The sequence below is a fragment of the Glandiceps talaboti genome, chromosome 1 (assembly GCF_964340395.1).
Source record: "Glandiceps talaboti chromosome 1, keGlaTala1.1, whole genome shotgun sequence".
Taxonomy (NCBI): Eukaryota; Metazoa; Hemichordata; class Enteropneusta; family Spengelidae; genus Glandiceps; species Glandiceps talaboti.
Window position 1 is genome coordinate 15672342 of NC_135549.1, and position 24276 is coordinate 15696617.

Below are 24276 nucleotides of genomic sequence, written 5' to 3' on the forward strand. Positions count from 1 at the left end.
TAATTACCAATTACCAATAGAGAGTCGTAGACTGAAGGCGAATATAAAAACACCCAGCAGTCTGTCCGTCCATTTGTCTATATGTCAGTGCATTTGTCTGTTTAGCTATAGCCGTCTGTCAGTCGGTGCATTGTTCTCCCGGTTCATTTTTTTCTGTCATAAAATGTGTGTTTGTCTTTCTAGCTGCCTGTCTGTAGGTGCATTGTCCTCCATTCTGCACCATAAAAATTTTCTTTGTCATAAATTCTTCCACTTGAGCACTCGAAAATAAACGCCACATATTGCATATAGTAGTATTTAATATATATATATATATATATATATATATATATATATATATATATATATTTACACACAATATATATATATATATATTTGTATATATATATATATATATATATATATATATATATATATATATATATATATATATATATATATATATATATATATATATATATATATAGACAAAGAATTTCACCTAACAAAAAAAGTCATTCAAAGTATCGCATTCAACAACTTGGAAAACAGCGAATTGTTCCAGAATATCAAACATGCACCATTGCACAAAAATGCCAATGTATTTGGTTGTTTGGATATTGTGATCGGTACATATGACACGCAACTGTGCATTGCACAACGTTACACGACTTTAAGGTTGTTTGTTCTTACGTAGATTGGGGATGCAGTGAGGTAATGATAAGGAACGGAAAGCCATTTTAGTATTTACAGGAAATTAAGTGTCAATGTGTACATATACATCACATTACATCAAACGAATGAATGAGATAAATAGTGACATTGCGTCTGCATCAGAAATCACATCACATTCAGTGGGAAGTGAAACTCGGTCGTTCAAAATGAAAGCGGTATATTATTATACTTTGCAGCAAGCATACAGTATGTCGACACACAATAAATTGTGGAGAAGCACAAGTACAAGTGCCAGAGTTAGGAAAACAATGTATACAAATAGCACTGTAAAAACTAAAGTTTGAAAGTTAAATAAACTGTGCTCTCTTTGACGGTGTATTGTTGTTTCGATAGAGAAATCCACCTGGATAATTCCGTGGCGATAGTCAAATCATCTAATTGATTAAAGTCTACAAAATGTTGCTAGGTATACATGTTCAAATATTAAGAAGTGTGTATCACATCGAATATATCTTAAATTCAAGATTTATAAGAAGCCTACCATACATTACTTATTGTATGTACATGGATATAACTCGTAACATTACACTAATCACGTATACGTATTATAATAGCAGACTGTACTGAGTAAGTTGGGACTCTATCCAGAGATTGCCATTTTTCCTTCTCTAGCCGTACGCGTAGAATGGCAGAATCGAGTCCAGACTCATTCCGTAAGTAGGACTACTTCAATCGTAGCTTAAAGGCTGGTATTACACTGTTTGGTATCGCAGGTACTTATGCACCACAATATGTTCACGAAAATCATTATTAAATGATAGTGATATCTGATTACATTCAGTGGGAAGTGAAACTCGGTCGTAAATGATCTATAGATTAGAAAGTGATGAGTTAAATGTAAAAAGTTTCAGTATCACCATAGACTATTTATAAAACCTAAATACTATAAATTTTGAAATGGAGAATTTTATAAATTATTAAGGGAAAGATGAATAGTATTGAGATTATGGACCAAAATTAAATTCGTTTGATACAGAATTAAACAACAAAAGGCCTAAGAAAACAATGACAGCCTTTACGGATGTTGTGTACAAACATAATTCCTTTAGTTTGGTGTAGGAGAGGGTTCGAACCGTTTTAGTTCTCATCCGACAAAAGCGATTCTACTTTTCATGGAATCTAGTTTGTACCACTAAGTTCACATGTTTCTTTAAATGTTAAATCTAGAAATGTAAATTGTTCGCTATAATAGTAAATACATGGCACTAAAATTCTTTAAAGTTGTAATATAAAAAGCATTTTTCTCACTACATAGTGGCTTTATATTCATATTACTACATACTACTACATACTGGTTTGAAATTGATTGTTCTGTCTGAAAAAAACTATCAATTTTAGCCAATTAAGTTGAAGGGATGAAGGCCTAACCAAAGAATTTATTTTTATATCCTACATTGAATTATTGATCTCGCCCCTTATAAATCAGTTGTTCATCTTAAAATGAAATGTTATAGGCATACCTGGCCCTTCATGGCCGTTCGAAGTGCTCTTTATAAGAAGAGGTTTCTTATAAAAAAAAATCGTCTGATTTATGGAAAATATGCTCCCTTTCATTAAAGCCATCTTCGACAGAAATAGTGTGAGAATGATGAACCTTGGCAACAAGTGATTTTTTAGATCTTATTCCGAAGGCTTTTTTTTAAATGTCCGTTATCTTTAGTGAAGTCGGCCAGTTATAAGCAAAGTTTTGTTTATGTGTCTCCACGCTCATTTGGATGGCTTGTCTAACCCGTTTCAATGTGTCAGAAAACTGTGGTTCAGAAAAGTTCAAATGTTATTGATTACCGTGTTTTTTTTCGAAAAAAAGTGGCGCTTGAAAAGGTACAGATGAATCAAAATTGACACATTGCTGTACACTTTCCATCCACACAGTAATAAATACAGATGTGATATGATGCGGTTTTGAAACTGATCCTGAAGGCATACATTGTCACGTTTACTGTGGTCTGGTCATTTACCATATAAAGCACACTACTCTTGTATTCAGGTGAACACTATTTCACTTTACAACTAAATAAAATCTACACCTGGTTAAAAAAGTGCACACAATCACCAGGCCAAGGAAAGAATAAGTGTCTTGAAACGGGTGTCTTCTCAGGACTAGGGATCCGATGAACACTGCATTGTGTGGAGCTGGTAAATTATCCAAGAAGCAAGTATTAAACACTAGAAATGAATACATTGGGCAGACATCAAACATTAGAGATACTAGCAATAGGTAGCGCATGACATCCGTAGCATGATTATAGTGATATTTCAGTGAACTATAGTGAACTAAGTTTGCCAGTATGCTTTGTCTCGACTTCGACTGGTGTGGCATATTCTGACACCCTGCCCTATCACCCTGATAAGACGTAAACAACTCAATGTATATAATCCAACAAAACACAGTGTGTTTGATACCATGAGCCGGGTCAATGTTTTCTGAAATGTCGTAGGCAGGCTTTGACATGGGCCTGTTCAGCCTTGTATGATATGATATGATATGTCGTGCCGTTCATTCCTAATCCAATCTGATTACGGCTCAATTGCTTTATTTACCTTTATTTCCTTTGTATATTGTCGTTTAATTTCGATTTTGTTGTTATGAGAGTAGAGAAAGACACTCACTCCCGAACCTCCGAAAAACAAACAACACTATGTGAAGAAAATAGAGGTAAATAAATGCATTCTCATGTCATAATTTAATCAGATTGGCCTTAAGCATCCTCTCTTTACATGAGTCTAGCCCTGATATGTGTATGGTAGTATCTTTTCAACGTGAATGTTTTGGTTTTTAGATGCTAAAATTGCAGTGTATATATATATATATATATATATATATATATATATATATATATATATATATATATATATATATATATATATATATATATATATATATATATATATTTGAAAAACTATTACGCTCTGCCACTGCGGTATAGAGCACTGTCTTAGCAGATTGATACTCACCGAGTTATATATATATATATATATATATATATATATATATATATATATATATATATATATATACTGCAATTTTAGCATCTAAAAACCAAACTATTCACGTTGAAAAGATCCAATGATACATGAAAAGACATGTTGTAACTGTTAATCAGCAGTTTTACCTGTATGTAGTCTAAGAAGCAGATAATGAACACAGTCATGCACTATATACAAATCAAGTTATTGTTGCGTATCTAGCTAGTATCTTGTATCTAGTGCTGGGACTCTTTGAAATTAAACCATGAACATTGTGCCATAGCTAAAAAAACACACATCAATCATGTCACCGTCCATTTCTTGTTTGGGTATCTTCTACAAAGACTTGTTATCATGTAACTTACAGTTGTACAGCTGAATTCCCCAAACCGCGAACACATAACTATCATATAAAGATTTTGTTTGCAACTTTATACTGTATGCACATGTTAACTGTCCCAATTGTGTCAGGGGTTCTCTGTCCATGGACTGCTATCACTACATGTTTATATCATCGTATTATCTATTTAGCTACACGTTTAACGTAAAGATGATTCAATATACGTTAAGATGTTTGTATGCTATAACATCAAGAGTATGTCATTACATGTAACAAATTTGTCCAACAGTGCTCAAATTACAGCCATCGGAAGTGTAAAGACGATAATATGAGTATTCTGAAAACGTAATTGGGGAATGTTTATTACATGTGGTTATCGCATATATTTTATAGCTGCATTGAACAAAATCAACGACTCGTGTTTTTTCCTTTTTACATAAAAGTACTTGTGTACACAATTTCAGCAATGTCTGATTGCATGCACAGCTTTAACTGCATAATGAACGAGTTTTTAATTTTGGCATTTCAGATACAGAGATAGATAGCAAGATAAGATCAAATAGATATGATAAGTTGATAGGTAAATATGTAAAAGTAGGGCAAATTAATCAAAAACCATCAGTTATAGATGACGCAATGCACATAAAACCTTGCTTTGACCGATACTTTAAATTTCACCTAAAGGTGTCCACTTTATACATAAGAAGCGGAGAACTTCTTACTGTGCCGAAACAAACTTTCTTTCTTTCCGACCAAACCAGTAGGGTTTTCTTTACCTGGGAATTGAAATAAATAGGTTCATCATCAAATATATATCAATTAGGTGGAAAGTCTTCGCTCGTCCCTGGAGCAAAACTGAGAATGAAATACCGAGACCCTTTCAGTCGACCTTTTCATGTTTTGTTGCTGCATACGCAATCTGGAGAATTCCATAGCAAAGTAACGATGATATACCCTCTGGCATCGACAGAGAGAAGATTAATAAGCAGGTCTCGTTGTACTCCGAAATGAGCATCCAATTCAAAGAGAAGTATCATAACATTGCGTCCGGATTTTGAAACTATGATTGAAAAGCACATTGGGAAAATTGGACTGATAAAAGAGAGAATGCAAATGTCAAAAGGATCTTAAACGTAATGTATAAAGACAGGTAGACGACCGAACAAACACTGCCTGCAGTTAAAGGAACGTTATAGTTTTCAAAACGAAGTCACAGATCAATACTAATGACGTCCGAAGGCCAAGTCTTGATGATAGGTGTTACTCAAACTAAATTTTTTTAACGTTTTATTTCTGAGTCACTTTATTATGAAGGCTCACAATTCGAGACAGGGAAATAGCATGACTAACCTTGACTTGCTGACGAGAGTGAGTAAAGCCTAACGAGATATCTAGTCTTTTGTGTGTGTGTGTGTTCAGTCACGTCGTGAAGGACAAAGCTCGCAGATGATAATAGTAACTATTCCATACTTATCACAAATACAGGCAAGTAGCAAATTTTGACTGTTGTTATTACACATTTATACGCAGCGTGAAATGTTTCATAAAAATATTCTAGGTATTCTTTTTAATAGATTATAATATACTCAATAAATTACATACTTTAACATAAGTCATTGACCTCACGAGGAGACAAGACATCTTTAAAAAATGACCCTAGAGGTTACAAACAAAGGCAAACAACCGATTATGAATTGCACGGAAGGTCATAGAATTTCTTAACAATCATACGAGGTTAATCACCTCGTTATTGTTAAATACTTCCTACTTCGAAAACATACCACGAAATTATCTTAAAACAGACATAATGTACAACTTCCTGTTTCGAATTAGTAATTCCGTTATATGCATGGCGGTAGAGTTCTGAATCCCCCTTCCACATATAAACTACCAGTGTTATTGTATACATCAAATCCAATTTACTACACAAACAATGAAATAAATGAATAAATGAATTAATGAATGAATGAATGAATAAATGAAAAATATATAAACATAAGTAGTTTACCAAATGTAGTATAATAGAAGCCGGCAGAACGAGTTTATATGATTCACACCAATAAAGAATAAATCGAAGGTAAACTTGCAAATCTGCGCAGCACAACTGACAGATGAAATGTGCCGTATTATATATCTTTCCGCCTCACTTCGCCGCAGTTATCTGGAATAAATAGACAGACGTCTTTTAAACTCACTCCATAATTTGGTTTTACTTGCGGAGCCAAACAGCGTTATTGATTTATATTCACCGGGATTGGCAAATTAGTAGTCAATTGGCCGTACAGCACATCGTGTGACAAAAAAATAAAGAAAGGTAAAGTGGCCGGGCGTACTTCATGCTGTTCTGGCTGTACGTGACAAATGCACATTTATACACTGGATATTAGAAGAGCTGTCTATTCACGATTTATCTTTAAAAGGTAGTTTTTAATACACTTCAATTTCGTCAAATTTAGCTTCTTTCTCAGAAATCGTTTCACCATCAATACTTTATACTACTTGGATCATATCGAAGTCAGACTTTCGGTTTTTAGGATTGAGTTTTTGTCTGTCTCAGACCAAGAGAAAAGGCTATAGCATTTTTTGCATTGTTAAATTTGAATTCTTCGCTTCGAAGCTTATCCAAACAACATCGCTTCGCAGCTCATTTCCTTCATCGTCATTCGAATGGAAATTATGTGATTATCCTTTCCTTTGCAGGAAGAATAATTATACTCTTCAGATACAACAGAATTTCTCTCTATTGACGAAGACTAAATTCAGTGTCCCAATTTATATATTTGGAGATGATGTCTGGGGGAAGAAGCATACCGAGGCCACCGTTTACGTGCAGGTGGCTTCTATGCCTGTTGACATGGAGTTTATTCGAATTGTGTCACTGTCAAGGTATGTAGCTGACGACGTTATTGAGTTAATGATTGTGATTTAACAAGTCAACTCAACCCCCTCAAAGTCAAAATCACCGAACTGTAAAGAAATTGGAATTGATTCTATTTAATTGGTAACTGGCGATGTATACATACAAAATGGATTGGACATCGCCAGTGTGTACGTGTATCAATATCAGGGAAAAAGACAGCGCATACCAAGTTACCAGTGATGATTAACTGTTGCAGCGACTACAATTATTGTATTTCTTTATTTGTCTTTTTACAATTTCCTTATCAGCCCGACGGGCACTGTCTGAAGGGGGGGGGGGGTTATATAAATAATCACTGTCCGCCTGTCCTCATATCTCAGACACCTAGTCTCAATTCAAACAAACCTTGCACAAATATCAAATCGTATCGACCGATACTTTATGACAAAAACGCACCATTTTGCCTCCTACCTCCAAACGTTTAATACATGCAGCCACTACTAAAATATTTACCCTGACATTATGAATAAGCAGCCTTCTAATGAGACCTTTGACCTTTCACCTGGATCACCATATCCAAGGTCAATTGGCTGAAATGTGTCTATTAATCGTAACTCAAGAAGTTAAATACATATAGGAATTTCTCTACACCAATAGTACCAAAGGTAAGCTTTCTTCCTATGTCTTGACCCTGACCTCTATCTTGAAGGTCAAATAGTAAATTGTCCAATGACTTCCAAAGTTTGTACTTAGAACAAAAATGTATGTGCCCATGTTAGTCACACACTATGCTTTGATTTTGACCTTCAACTTCAAGGTCAAATAGAAAATTGCTCAACACCTCGGGAAGTTGTATACCGATACTGGTTGATGTAAACCTTCTATTCAGAAACGGACTTTTGATCTTACCTTCATCTTAAAGTCTTAGATCAAATAGGAATATGCACTTGTAATAATAAATTTGGATATTTAGTTCACAGGCTCACCATTCGATTTGTCGACGCCAATAATGTCAGGGGTAATCTTTCCGAAAAGACAATAACCCATTGCCTTGACCTTCAATGTCAATTAACAATTTACCCTATGCTTTTGGAGATTAGCACGTTGAGATACAATTCAACTGTATCCATAGACGAGCTCTATCTTTAACAGCTAACCTTCGACCTTAAACATCGATTTCTCAGGCTTTAATTATTGTCAATTACTGACTACAGTAAATTACTGACTACAGTTAATGTTTCCTTCTGAAATATCAAGTGTATGTCAACATCCACATTCTCAGATAAAGTCTTGCTGATCTCGTCCCATCTTTCAATATCTTGTATTGAGCATTTCCCATGCCCATTGTCTCCTTGTGTATTTGGGTCAATTAACATCAATATTACGCTGTTTTATGTTATGTCATGTTATCTTATGTTATGGTATATTATGTTATATTATGTTATGTTATGTTATGTTATGTTATGTTATGTTATGTTAAGTTACGTTATGTTACATGCATTATAAATATACTTTGATATGTTGATTCATACCAACGTTGGTGGAGGGTCTATGGTTGATTTGTTATGAACTTGCAAAGGAATTGTAGGACCTTGTTTTAAATACCGACCAACAACACTTTAGTATTTTGAGATATAGTATGCCTTCGAAAGTAGAAGACATGTTTTATCTAATTTTTAGCGAATGTTTGTTTGTTCAGACTGATCGACATCCCGTCATCGTAACGTATTATCCTCTAATGTTAATTAAAAGGTCGTATTATTCCCCGGTGATCGTACCTCGATACAACTGCACTTTATGAGGAATACAATTTAATCTTATAGGATCTTATAAATGGCATCCAAAATATTGCTTCAAAATGAGGACAATTATATGTTTTTTTTCTCGTTTTATAATGTCCTTCTAGTACAGTTAGTAAGTGGACAATTTTGTATACGTGTACACGACGCCAGGACGAGAACACCAATGAAGTATTACTGTAACATTTAAGAAACCAGTGTAGTCCGTCTATCGTACAAATATACTTCAAAGCGAATTAACATCTCAATTCAGCGGAGACTGCTCACCGTAACTGCACTCTCGTTTAGTTACAACAGAACAGATTTAGTTCTAAGTACACTCCACTATACATCACCACACCGAAATCTCGTTTGCCTAGTAATACGTCGCCGTAGGCACTATATTTTCTCAAGAATCTTTCGAGAATTTAGACGCAATAGAGTCCAAACGATAGTCTCTGTGGATGGATACAGCATTAAGTAAGAGTTATATATTATAGAAAGTCATCGAGGGTGGGTTTAACCTCGGGAAACAAACCAAACAAGCCCCTCTGAAATATTTACAGTTTGTGTGCACTTCGTTGCACAGCCAATAGCTAAAACAGATGATCCTGAAGGAAAAGGCATTTAGGATTTCTTTCAAATGATATTCCCGGTCGCGATGCGTTTTGTTAGGTATTATGCCAGGTTAAGTTATTTGCCTTTTATCAAAGTCGTCATTAAAGATAAATTGAGAATAAATTGGAGCTGTGAAAGTATGATTGTCAGTCGAATTGACGTATTATTAGTTGAATTTTACCAATGGACATCATGTCGCTTCCCTAAGGATATCGTGATGATACTCTGGATGGGTTGGTGGTGTTTACATGTAGTTCGAATCAGAACACTTAGCAAATAGAATTTGGGTGGGGTAAAAGGATAAACATGGCGGATATGTCTCTAAAATTGTGAATAAAACAAAACACAAACAAACAAAACCGACAACATTTGTAAATTTCAATATTATTTGATAAAGAAATAGATAGTGGTAAATTCACCCGCCTAATTTATACCATGTCATATGATACAAGTTCAGTCTACCGAAAGACTTGGATTTCAGAAATCTTCAGATGATATTTCGTCAACAGTACAATATTCAAATATCATATCATACGATCAGAGCTGATTATGGCTGCCGTTGTTCACATACAATGCCATCTTTTACAGTTTTTGCTTGCAGGTGTAAACTATATTAAACAAACTCTATTCTTTAAATAGACTATGCTATTCGTGTTCGTCACCAGGAGATGAATTATCGTCCCGGGCGTACTCATGGCTCTCACAATACTTCAACAAAACCTTCAGCAATATACTTTTGACACTTATAAGATATACATGTAATGTGAATCGATCAGCGCATGCGTGGTTGACTCAGCCAGCTTTGCCTAACAGCTTTGTATCAATGTTATCAGACAACTACGAGCGTTTTACTTGCTTGATCGCTATGTTTCTTTTCCTTCTTTAAGTAAATTTCTTGATGCGGTCATGACGACTTCCTTTCCGTTTTCATTTCTAGATGCATTTACACCGAATTCTGCAGGTCCCTCCAATTCAGCTATCAATGATGATATATCTCTAGCCTTAATCATCGTGGCAGTAGTTCTCCTCGCGACCTTCCTGTGTGTTTGCTGTGCTGCGTGCAGAAACTCCCTTTGTCCCGACGAGCAGGCAGGTGAGCTGTAGATTTCTCTAATCTATATTCAATATCAAGGTCACGTAGTTCTTTTTTTATTTATCAGGATTTCATCTGAGGTCACAACATTGCTACTCGCGGATTCATATGACAAGGATCCGCTTTAGTAGTGTGTATCCGACGTAGCTACTAATTATTAAGTTTGTCCCCTCAAGGCAAGAAAATCTATATCGTGATCGTACCATTAAATATTCGTTGAGCTCAATTCTTGCTCTATAGCTGTGTAAGATATGCTTTATTAAATATGCACTCTAATATGTAAGATGTAGGGCGACGTAAGCAAAAGAAGTGTCTTTATATTTATACTATCGCTCAATGTGTAATGTCTGCAGATAACACATAGACCTCCAACTCTAAATGCGAGTTTACCCTCAAGGAATACTGAACATTCTGTATATATCTTCCTTCCTCTCATACATGCATAAGAGCATCTCCTTACACAGACCCTTTCCGATAAAAATAGCGCTGTACTTTCAATTCTGTAAGGGATTCCTTTTCTGTGTACGTCGCGTCGACTATATTAATTAACCTGAAAACTGTTAGGATTCATCCATCGTATGGAAATCTTCATCCACTGTCCCTCTATCACTGTGATTTATCGACGGACGCCTGAACATGTCATTTGACTCGAATATCTTAGCTTTCACATACTACAGACCGTTTGAAAATAAACGCTATTTAATTTTTGTCATTTACACATGTGACTTGAAGAGTTCAACTGTGCGATTTTTTAGCTTGTGAGACGATATCTATTGCAGCCTAGAATCTTCTATATACATCTAAGACTACTTATCGATTCTTGGTAAAACACTTGAGATATTGTCGTGGTGATTTCGACTCAGACAAGTCAGATGAATGATGAGTGTAACGTGATTGATTAGTTTGAGAATACAGCAGCAAATCTGCATTATGTAGATACTGATGATCATAAAATATGTGTTCAACTGTAAAGGGTGGACAATTTGTTCTTTTCAGAAAAAGCCCAATTAAGATATTCGAAAGGATGTTTAACATTGAATGGCCATTTGACGCTGTCACTTGTGTCTATGTCAGTAATGGGGTATTTATATTCTGCTGTGTAGCCTTGTATTCTTCGCCACTGCATGCGTAATTTTATGTTCTCGTGTTTTCCGAACGGTAGTTGTCTATTCTTAAATTGAAAGACTGATTTCATACCATAATACGACTTAGAAAATCCAGATGTATTGTACTCTACAAAACGCCAATTACGGCGATATTCTGAAACATCAATATCAAATAGCTAAATGGTACATATAGGTTAGAAAAAAGAACTGAATCCAATTCTCCATCGCCCCCGTAGTAAACGAAATGTATCTAAATGTTTACCTGGAGCAACTTGAACTGAACACTACCAAAGCCTATCTCCAGTCTACTACACACAAAGATGGGCAAATAATCCAGACATATCATGGCGACATCGTTGCAATTATACTGTCTACCATGTTAGCTCACATACACTACACTACTTAGCATTTTGTATACAGCAGACTAAACTTAAGTGTTACAATTGTTACGCTTGCTAGAAGATAAAGTAAGCAAGTTTCTCGTAGAAAGTCAAAAGACAAAATCTTTCTAGAGCTTACTTAAAACTTTTATAAAATTTATAGCAAAGGTGACGTCAACCAAATTTACACAAGAATAGATAATAGTTTTGCAGACACAAATTATCAAATGATGACATCGAACAGATAAACCTAATTCCAGTATCGCGTAATCAACCAGTGACGAGTTAAAGAAAACCACTGCATGCAGCAGGATGCCGTTTAGTGGTCTGAGGTAGAATGTAGCAACAGTGCAACACTAACACAGTACTGTAACTGGCCTGTACAAGAATGCAACACTGATACAGTACTGTAATTGGCCAATACAACAATGCAACACTAATACAGTACTGTAATTGGCCAATACAATAATGCAACACTAATACAGTACTGTAATTGACCAATACAACAATGCAACACTTATACAGTACTGTAATTGGCCAATACAACAATGCAACACTAATACAGTACTGTAATTGGCCAATACAACAATGCAACACTAATACAGTACTGTAATTGGCCAATACAACAATGCAACACTAATACAGTACTGTAATTGGCCAATACAACAATGCAACACTAATACAGTACTGTAATTGACCAATACAACAATGCAACACTTATACAGTACTGTAATTGGCCAATACAACAATGCAACACTTATATAGTACTGTAATTGGCCAATACAACACAATACAATACAATACACAATAGAGTGTAATACACACTCCTGGTAGATCAGCCCACCCACTGGAACACAACACAACGCAACGCAACGCAACGCAACGCAACGCAACGCACCCAACGCAACGCAACGCAACGCAACACAACACAACACAACACAACACAACACAACACAACACACAGCACAGCACAACACAACACAACACAACACAACACAACGCAACACGTACAACACAATGTCAATTAGTGCAATACATCACGATACAGTACGATATGTTTAAATGATATGCATATTGGTACCATATAACATAGTTAAAGCTGCAACTATAACTGCTGTGTAGTCAGACTACTGTACTTATCTGATGACTGGCTTTGAAAATTTGCAATCTTCACTGCATTGTGTAAAATATTCAGTACAGGATATTTCAACAAAAAACATGTCTGTCATACAAATGCATGAATGCTAGCTATTACTATAAAAGCCCGTGTATAGCAGAACAGAAAGTAAATACCAGGTACAGCTGTGTATAGACCCGGTATCGTATTTTGTTAGTTACCACCGAATACGTGATTGGTGTCAATCTCCTAGCCTTCTGTAAATGGTACTAATCGCTAAGTCTTATGATTGCAGTCCCTTTGCAAAGTAAGGCTATTACTAAGCCCTGAGACTATCCAATACTGGCATATTTACAAAATAATGAGCTACATTCAGATTTATGCTTTGTGAATATAATCAGAATTCCCTTCCAGCAGATGCGTCACAATATATCCAACGGTCATTGCCCGGCGAAACACTATAATAAAAAATGAAGATCACTGTCACTAATTGATTACAAATGACCCGAAATGATTCAGGCGTGTGTATAAAATTGAGTGTGTTTCCCAACTAAACAGTTTTGAGTCTTGCGTTCTGTATCATAAATAATACCGGTTTATCGAAAGGTAATCGCGAACATATAAATGTGAGATAACGTACTGCATGCGTAATGTGGGTAATCCTTGATTAGAAAATAGAATATAATCATATAAATCAATAAGTGCAAAGAATGACCCCTTTGAATGTTTTACCGTAACTGAACTGAGATTATGTGACAGATGACACAGTGTGCCATCATTGCTATCGACATGGGAAAACAAAATGAGTGATGGATAGTAGCCGTGGGTAGAAGCCAGTAAGTCATTATTGTATTTACATGCCTTGAATTAAAACACCAGTAACACGTTCAATTTATTGTCAGATTTAAATAGCTTCAATTTAAACTCTGAACAGAGCTGTCGTCCTCTCTGGGCGTGCTAGATGGAATAGGAGGACAAAACCAATCGCAAGTAGGTGGTTATTTGCCACCTTCGATTGATTTTCACAAAGGTCAACTTTCAGTCTTCAGAGAGTGAAAAAAAGAACAAATATATGATCCACTCGTGTATGGAGCTTGTTTGACATATAAATCACATTGAATCACTTCATCTTTTGGGACTCGTTACGCTTTACAAAACTAATGTATATGCACACTTCCTCGTATGCAAATTGTAATGATTGTAAATATTTCATCTGAATTTAAACACGAGAACACTCTCCGATACGCAATTCTGTTTTATATTCAACAACACTTCACTTCCCATCCTCTGCAACAATTTTCTTCACGCAGCAATGCTCACAACAATCTAAATAACAAAACGTGACTTGAGTATCAAGCCTCTGGCTTTCCCCTTTTTCTCCTCCCACTGTGAGTCGTAAAATATGTTCAACATTTAAGAAATACGCGGTGAATGTGTTCGTGTTTGTAAATGGAATCTCGTCTCGCCGCTTATTTGGCGCTAACTCGAAGCACTTTACAATTTGGTGTAGTAGTGAGTTTAGATGCCATTTGTGCAGCTCTATAAATTGATGCATTTACCTCAAATACGCTACACAGATCGTAAAAAAAATTGCCTACGTTTTCTTTTAGATTGTTTCATCAAATTTATTAGAACTAAACGTTATGTGAACATATGGAGTCTATAATTTCGAGAATCGCCAAAATGCATATATAGCGGTAATAAAGATGCAGTTGTTCACATATTATTGCTACGTAGTCAGGCTAAGGCAACCGTGATACGCCTTTGCAATGTAAAACTACTAGTTTCAGAGAGCGTTCAGTACGTATACATATACAGACACCCGCAAGTCTGCGATCTATATTTGCTAAACAATGTATTTGCCCAAACCTAGCTTCAATGATACGTTTTTTTATTTAGTACTTAACTAAGGAAACAACAAAAAACACAAGAATTGGAGCATTCAGGATACATCAATATATATCATATTTTATATCAGATTGCAAGAACATGTAATATTACATTCATTGAACTGACCTACATTGATAAGTTATAATATCATATTTCATATTGTTTTGAATACCATATCAAATAACGATCACAGTTACACATGTCATAATCTTTTATACAACACTTAAACTAGTGCAATATTTCATTCTAAGGTAACCCTACATCACATCGCCACATCGCATCAACTCAAGTCATATTCTGTCACAACACATCCCATGCACTGCATGTCAATACGTTTCATGTCCCAACTCTTCACTCTCCTATGTTTCAGAGCATTTCTCAGTCGTGAAACATTGAATTGACTAATTTCACGTCATTTCTCATTTCGCACGTCGTATATCGCGTGACAAATGTATAATAACACAACAGCTTATAAACACGTCACGTTATATACAATATCATTACACGTCAATGAATCGGAACACGATGCACACTACTGCCTTGTCGTGTGATGTTAATTGGTCAAACAGAATCACACACATTAGATCGTCCCAAGGGGGTAAAAAATTGCTGCCAGAATAAACTTATGAAGACTAGTTTTCGCAAAGATGTCCAATAAACATTCTGTGTCCAGTTCACACATTGTTAAAGGCCAGTGCCTAACATATCAACAGTATCACCGGTCTGCCTAATGATGTATATACTTCGTCACCACAAAGTATGTGAAACGCACGGACGCTCAAGTTGGAATTTGCCACTGTCAAGTCAAGGCTTTGCAATGGATCCATAAACGGCTCTTTAAAATTTATTTAAGCCTATGAAAATAAGTTGATTTGCGAAAATAGTCGTAAAAAGAAAAAAAACGAGTAGTTTTATTTGAAAATCAAAAAGGAACTGCCTCTAGGACATCAAACCTAGTATTCCCGGTGATGAGAAAACGGTACGTTTGACTTAATTGTACACACAATGTGTATGATCAAAGTAGAAACTAGACTAAGTATATATTTTCACTACCTGTTTGGTTCCAGTAATGGGTTATGTTCTGCGCTTCGGTTTTGTGTTCATCTTTCTGATTACATTCGATCGTACAGTCAGGACAACAATCTTAGACTTAAAATGATATTACACACCACATACACAATTCAATACATTCAATCAGAATGATGTACGCATGCATCAGAATAGAAGATGTCTGCCGCCACTTCTCAATCAATTTTACAGTACATGTCCACTGTTACTGTAAATTGACACCTATCGTTATGTGCTTGCTGTTATAAAAGTGTAAAAAAAAAAGAAGAAGTCAGAAATCAGATGCCAACTGTCCGATCAATAATCGGAATTAGACATTAGAGAATGCACTTGAAGAGAGACTATACAGTAACTCTTGGTAATTTCTTTGTCTTAGATTTTTTTAAAGCGAACAAGGACAGTAATCTCTCTCAGTATTGCGACAACGTGAATAGTGTTTTGAGGTTCCCTATACTGAAGGCGGGATTACATATTTAATGACTTAACATTCACCAAATAGAGGTATTTTTATCACGTACGGTGTCGATATAAGGAGATTGCTCCTGTGTCTTTTCTTTAAGAGGTTTTAGTAATGGCGTGAGACGTGCCCTTTCTTTAATGAAATATCTTCTTGTTGTTGTTTTCTGCAGATAGCGACGCAGCGACCGACACACCGGACACACCAAATTTGCTGTCGTGTGACATTGAAGTTAATGATATTATTCCACCGTCGTATAGTAATCTTGTCGCGGATGGTATCATTAGTGAAGAAGAAAATGCAGAAAATAGGGGTCAGGGCAACTCTACCGTTGTTAGGATGGATCCTGTAACACCTCCTCCAAATTATGACGTTGTTTTCAAACCTTCGTGGCCGAGATCGGCGTCTGCGTACGTTCTTCATCCTGAACGTATTGAGGAAGTCGCCATGGCTGATTTGTACACCAGGCAGACTTCCAGAACTTCGGAAAGAACCGTTCGTTCTGAAAACTCTATCAACAGATCGGTGTCTTTTGCCGATACCACTCCCGAAGGAATTGAAGACAGTAGTCAGAATATTGACGATGCGGCCATGCAAATATCACCCGATGTAAGCGGTGGAACATATGCAGCAACATCAGACGGATCCATGTCACGAACAGACGAGTTGTCGCAGGATGACATTGTGCAGTCTCCACGTTCAATATCCGAATCAGAGCCTAGTGCTCGACAACAGTCAGAACCTTCTCAGGTGCAAAGTCCTGTAACGCCAGAGACCGAATCCACTGAAGAAAGGACATCTAGCGTAAATGCCAACGAGGAGGAAAATAATAACCGAACGTGATATGATTGGATTTCTACAACACTTTTTCTCATTTATTTCCGCCATCCAAGTTGGCTTCCAGTTGATTGAATTTTATTCAATTGTCCATTCACTTAAATAGGTATAAGTCAGAACATCGACTGCATTTATACTCCAATGTGTTATCTAAGACTTCAACTATTTATTGTTACACTTTTGAAGAGTATTGATGGATACCTCTAATCCTATTAGCCATTCTCTGGGGAAGAAAACAGAGCGTATATGGAGTAGTCTTCTTGTCTCCTGAACCTGCATACAAGAAGTGGCATATTAAGATGTCTGCTTTGTCTCTTGAATCTGCGTCCTATGCACTTTTGCCCTTTACATGAAATTACCTAAAATGACACCGACTCAATAACACCACATTAACATATCACCTGATTATCATTAACAGCTTAAAACTTACACGTCGTTTGACGATGGTCATGGACAACGCCCTCAGTATTAAATCATATTTATGCTTCGTTTATGTTAAGCATTAATTTATTCCAGCCATAGGTGTGTTCTCTATGCATGGTGCGTGAGACTTCTATTATCATGCATTTTAATGACTCGGTAGCTCACAATATGTGTGGACTACTAATTTATCCAAACCTAATTGTGGCCAAGGAAGATCACTTAGATACTGGTGTGAAACATTCCGATTTAAGACAAGAATCGACGTATTCAACGGCATAGAGTACAATTAGTTATGTCAGAAGAGTGATATATTTTAAATTGATGAGCAGTCAACGGTAATGTTTTCCAGAACTCACTTCTGTCTTTTAACACCAAACTCATAGTACAGGATCCGTTCCAGACAGTCGTCAATGACGAATTAACTGAAAACCATCGTCAAGAGGCTTTTTTTCAATTCAGGGTTAAAACAGCCAAGGCTGAGTTATTTCTATAATTTAGAGTTAGACCTACATGATTTAAAATTCAATTTGTGAAGTAAAAATAATTAAACAGCATTTCACGAACATCTTATAGTATCGTGGTATATAAACAGGCGGTCTTTACCGAATCTGAATTTAAAATGTTACATGTGTATAAGGCATTGATACCCCGTGTCAACACGTGTACACTTATGTATACAGCCAAAATAATTAAAAGATACAAGAGGAAATTGACCAATCTCCTTTGCATGTCGTTAAATGCGATATAGACACACAGATCGATACCAATGTAATGTACTAGTTACAATCATGGTAACGTATATTGTTTATTAAGAGAATAGTATACGGACGGTTACAATTTTTAATGGTATTCTAAGGATCAATGTATCAAAGTAAGTTTTAATAGCTGCCAACAAACATCATAATATTATGATAAAAATGAAATATTTTTTTTATATTATCGGTATTTGTTATTGGAATTTTTGGCATATCATAATTTGTAAAGCTTTGCGTATGTTACGATCTGTAAATTCTTTTCAAGTACGTCTTTCATTACAACTCCAAATCAAGAGTTTACAACGCCAACAAAGTTTTAACTTTCGGTCGAAATCATTAATTTGTGTATTATTCACTCCGGTGTCGAGTTTTAAACTCAATAATTATTACGTTTGATTTGTAACAGCTATTCGATATGTAAGTTAAATATACACAAACGGCGCAATAGACCTGTTGCCGGTTCCAAGATGCATTGCGCGTCTCTCCATTTAATGCCATACATTGTGTACGCGCTGAGGGGTCCGCACGCGCTACTCAGGGGGATTGTTCTCATCTGACCGTACCCTGGGTTCATCTGTAAAATTACTATCTGTCTGTTATTGATTTCGTTTAGTCTTTGTTCTACAAAATCACTCATAATCAAAGACGTCAACATGTCTTTCCATCATTTCCTGACGAAGATGTTATTTCAAACGCAAAACAAGACTAAACGTAATAAAATAAGCGACGTCGTCGCGCAATGCATCTTGGAACTGAAAAATCTATTCCCAAATAGACCAGCAATATTTGGCAAATTTTGCATCGATTTCTATGTTGATTTAAGTTGTCGAATAACCATATCAATAGCCGTCATCTTCCGACCAAAGTATTGTTTACAGAAACCAGCTTCTTTTTGCTATAGGTTTTTTGCAACTTAATCTAAGACTGAATTTAGAGAAAAAAATATATTAATTTATTGATCCAGATAAGAATATTGACTTCAAAATTATAAATTCACAACAATCCTCCTTATTCAAAATGAAACCTTTAGATTTGTTCGATTATGTCCAATAAAGTGGGATAAAAATCTGCCAAAATGTTGTCGGATTGCTCTGATACCGTACAGTATATACTAGAACTACCATTTAGAGTTTATCTGTTACATTTTAGTGTTCTTCTTGATATCAACGAAAGTATTCATCTAAATTTATTTCCAAAAGTACAAGCCCGTACATATATTTGACGGCCAATGTATACTTATCTCGGTGTTGATAATCGCTACTATTATACTGTATATTTCAAGAAATACTATTTACAGTCAGAAAATGTAACTACTGATATTATATTGAGGTTTTTGTATACTATACTTATATTTCTAAAATAAACTAATTATAAAACAAAATGAAGGAGTCACATCATTCTTTATTTGATTTTAATGGGTTCATTTTTAATTGTTGGTGAAGTTTACTATGTTATCAAGGTAGTACATTAATTTTGGTAGACTGTTAGCACTTGACAGTTATTTATACAGTGGTCCCATTTTATTTGCCACTACCGAGCGACGCGCGGAGGGGACTATTACACTGGGTTCCGTCCGTCCATACAGTCTCATTTCTCTAACGATGAATCAGGCTATTACAACCAGACATGACAAAATAACTTGGGAATTCTAATACCGAGAGACACCATTCAAACATGTACACCCACAATGTTGGAGGTAAGTTTACTCTTCAGACTTTTGACTTCGACATTCATCTACATACAATATATCTGACTTAAATTTTGCACATTAACTTGCGTTTTGGATGTGTCTTCGAAGACAAAAGACTTGCATTATCTTAAAAATGAGTTCCAAATATGTAATAATCATAATATTTTTATTCATGTATTTTCAAATTCGTGTCTTTTATAAGAGATGTATATCGAATTTACAAACATTTTTAAAAGCAGTGTTTGCTATTAACTCTTCATTCAAATTTCTTTACAAGTACAAAAAAAGAGAGTTGAAAACCAAAAATTAATTATTTAACTTAAGTTACAAGTGATTCTGTAAGATATACGGCAATGCCATAGTACAATGCTTAGCAATGATGTGACGGAACATCTGAAAATCAATCCAAACTAAGGCTCCTCCAAGGCCTTCACCTTTTATACATTTCATGAAAAAGTAATACAAAACCCGGCCTTATTATATTTCAAACAGGGAACTTGGTCCTTTATGTGATTCAATCATTCTTACAAATTGGAAATTTATATAGATTTCAGTAACATAACCAGATAGGTCGTTTTTTATGCTGATCCTGGCATTCCTGTCAACTTTACGATTAGATTAATATGTGTAATAAAGACAAAACATCCTTCGACCGATGAAGACACACGACTTGCATACCAAATGAAAGTTTACATCTTATCGTATCTAATAGTTCGTTAATGTGGATAGTCTGTAAGACACGACGTGTTTAGCAACCTATCAGCCAGCACTCATCGATTAGGGCTGAACAACATGATGTATTCTACGGCGCGGTCTGTTATGTGCGAAGGGTAAAAATTAGAGTTATATGGTGTCATGTTCTTCAGTTTTCAATATCAATGACATTGTTCATGGTATCGATAATAGATCACCCCCATCACCATCCAACCAACTGTTTATGTTACAATTGCTTGTGCTCTAGGTTCGAGATTATTGGCGATTCTGTTCCTCTCCACTTCATACAGGCTAAGCATGACAAGAACTACGATTCGATAAATGATTGTAATCAGCTGTCACGTTTGTCTAACGTGTTATATTTAGTTCTAAAAATAATCAGCAGGTCTTAAACTCTTGGAACTGGGGGATTGATTGATCATCAACATATCAATTATGTTAAGGGACATACCTGACTTGCATTTATTTCGATGCAAAACGAGCAAACGTTTCATCTGCATTTCATTATGTAATGCTAGAGTCAACATTTCTCGATTTACAAAGCTAGATTTTGTACATGTCGTCGTTAACTTTTATTTTAAACAAGACATGACAATGAAAGAAAGCCAAAATATTTCTATCTGGATACATGACAAATCTGTCTTGCCTTAACAGCCAGATCAAATCAAATAAACTAAAGGGACATACCTGGGAACTCTTGAAATTGTCAAGCTACTGAACTGTCTAATTGATTAGAGGTCTATATGGTGAAAATAATGTATAGGAATCAGGAAAGAACTAGTTCTCCCATTCGCCGTGTCAAAGTTCTCAACTCTGGTTTAAAGAAAGTGCAAATCATGATTCTATGAAGTTCTTTATGTTGCATACTATGACGTCATTGAATCGCGTGTTTATTACTTCAAATACATTGCGGATTTTCGTTAGCACGTGTGCCTAAGTGAGTGAAAATATTCAAGAAGTCTTCAATGTGAAACAACACAACTGTTGAAACTCGCTAAAGTTTCGGTCTTTTAATCCCTAAAGTTCGCAAATATGAACAAATAAGCAAATGTGAAACGTTATTGCAATACTGCAAAAACCTGATGAAGACAAGGGAAGGTAAATGACCAGCCTTATTTATATTATTCCCGACTGTAATTAGTAAGAAGTAGCTTGACATTTATCACTACATTGTATTAATTTGGAAATATTATTCTCATCACAGACCAAACCTTGGGGTATTAAAGATATTAAGCACCTCATATCAATCGAATGAAAGGAATGCAATATCAAAGGCTGCAACGATAAGAGACATGTGCAATGAAAATGACAATTAGGGTAATTTATTTCATAATTTGACAAAATACGGCGTTAATAAACCTTTATTACGACAATTCATTTGACAGAATGGTGAATAAACTTGAAGACATACTGTTAAAAATCGAATTGAAACCTTGACACGTGTACGCTGATGTGACAGTGTTAGAATTTTTAAAAAAATAGTAAATATGAAACTGTTAATTCATCACATTTAACTACTTTATACTACAGACTGGATGTTTAGCTGACGAGAATAGAGTTATGTTCTTGTAGTATACTCCGTGAGAACCATTTATTGCGAAAATCTGCATCGTACGATAGCAAACACAAGATTATTTATTGCGACTTGAAAATACTTTTGATGTGTGCATTTTCAATATGTTTATTTCGCGTTCACATATTTATATACATGGTTTAATTTCATTTTGTGTAAGTTCAATACAATTCGTCTTTCGTTGATGGAATAATTGCCGTGAATATTGATGGGCACGTCGCAAACTATCATTTTCGATGTCGTTCAGAATTATGTTGATGTGTAGTTGGCTAATGACGGTACATTTACACTGTTATATGAGAGAGAGGGAGTGTGTGTGTGTGTGTGAGAGAGAGAGAGAGAGAGAGAGAGAGAGAGAGAGAGAGAGAGAGAGAGAGAGAGAGAGAGAGAGAGAGAGAGAGAGAGAGAGAGAGAGAGACGGACGCGTACGGCCAAACATACAGTCAGTCAGTCAGTTACTGAGACAGAGAGAGTTGATACAGAGAGACGGGTAACAGAGTCGGAGAGAATGGGAGAGAGACAGGCAGACAGACAGTGACAGAGACAGAAACAGACTGAGAGATTTGAGTGAGAGTAATATAAACCTCAATTCTTGTTCTGTTATTTATTTTCATGATTATTGTTGTTTCGTACCATCACACTCAAGAGAATATTCATGGTTTATAAAAAAAAACGCTCATTTCACTAGAAACGTCTAGATAGATTGTATTGATACAGAGCACTGCCTGTACATGTAATCAGATGTGACTAACGACGTGAGAGAAAGTTCAATGAGCATCGTGTAAAAGTAAAGTAGACAAGAAAACATACACAGTGACAAACCCGCATTGCTATTTGAATCGCCCTGTTTTAATAAGCAAAAGCTTGCTTATCAATGAAAACTAGTCTCCCACTGGGAGTAGGCAGCTGCCGATAATAAAGTACATTGTGTACGTCAATAGAATATTTTGTGTAGGTGAATACAGAATAAATGGTAGCCTCCAAGTATTGTTGTAAAGAATTGTTCTATGACGAGAGTTTGATGTCAGTTGAGTGATTATTGATTAGTTAGTATATTATTATATCGGCACTTTATCAATAATTTACATGAATCGATGAAAATGTGCGTGATTGATCTAGGCCGACACATTGAAAAGTGAATCTACCTCACAATCAAGTGTTGGGATACAGAATGAAGAATGAGGCAATATACTTGTTTGTCCATTGGGACAAACCAGTCTCAGTTCACCATCGTATAATAATGATTTATAGATGTAGTTTTATATCATTGAAGAAGTGATATTTGATGAATGAAATTAATGAGTCTCATGTACATTAGAGACGCTAGGGTCACTAAACTTTGAATCGTTATTTCAATCGTTGTTTTTATCATTGTTTATATCAAATGGATATAAAATTAAAAGTGTACTTTTGAACATATCTAGAACATGCTGACTTGCTTATCGACAGATAAATAATGTTACGACTTAAATGTTCTCAAGTGTATACTATTGTATTGGGACAGATAACATCTTTGCAAGAACTCTTTTAGGTAAGAATATACAGTGCTTTGCTTGGTAAAGTAATGATGCCACAAAACAAATAAATAACAAAAGATGGGCTACTGGATAACATAAAATTTATTTTCATAATTACTCTTAGTAAATGTGTACATTTTTTGCATTTTCTCGGTAAATATTGTGTACCTGCCAATTGCGCACTCATATCCCTACGCCAGTCAGTAATCATTATAAATCCAAGTTTACATATTTTACAGTTACCAAGACAACAGTTCGATATAATGATAATAATCAATATCGTATTCCACAACGATCGCGAGTTTCTGAAGCATTAGCACTTTTAACCAGTATATCCGCCTTCTTCAGCGTTTAAGCTATCTTGGTGGTCGGATTTGTA

At 35.5% G+C, this 24276-nt stretch overlaps 1 protein-coding gene across 2 annotated transcripts in view; it reads left to right on the forward strand.

The window, feature by feature from the left end:
- The window catches only part of LOC144438238 (uncharacterized), a 21598-nt gene extending 1871 nt beyond the window's left edge, over positions 1-19727 (forward strand). Inside the window, exons 2-4 of one of the 2 annotated variants that reach the window (XM_078127288.1) lie at positions 6722-6907; positions 10215-10370; positions 16561-19727. In XM_078127288.1, the coding sequence (XP_077983414.1) occupies positions 6808-6907; positions 10215-10370; positions 16561-17231 (927 nt within the window). In that variant the 5' untranslated portion in view covers positions 6722-6807 and the 3' untranslated portion in view covers positions 17232-19727. The remainder of the gene's footprint in view (positions 1-6721; positions 6908-10214; positions 10371-16560) is intronic. The other variant, XM_078127296.1, reaches the window with a different exon arrangement.
- Positions 19728-24276: the final 4549 nt, after the last annotated feature.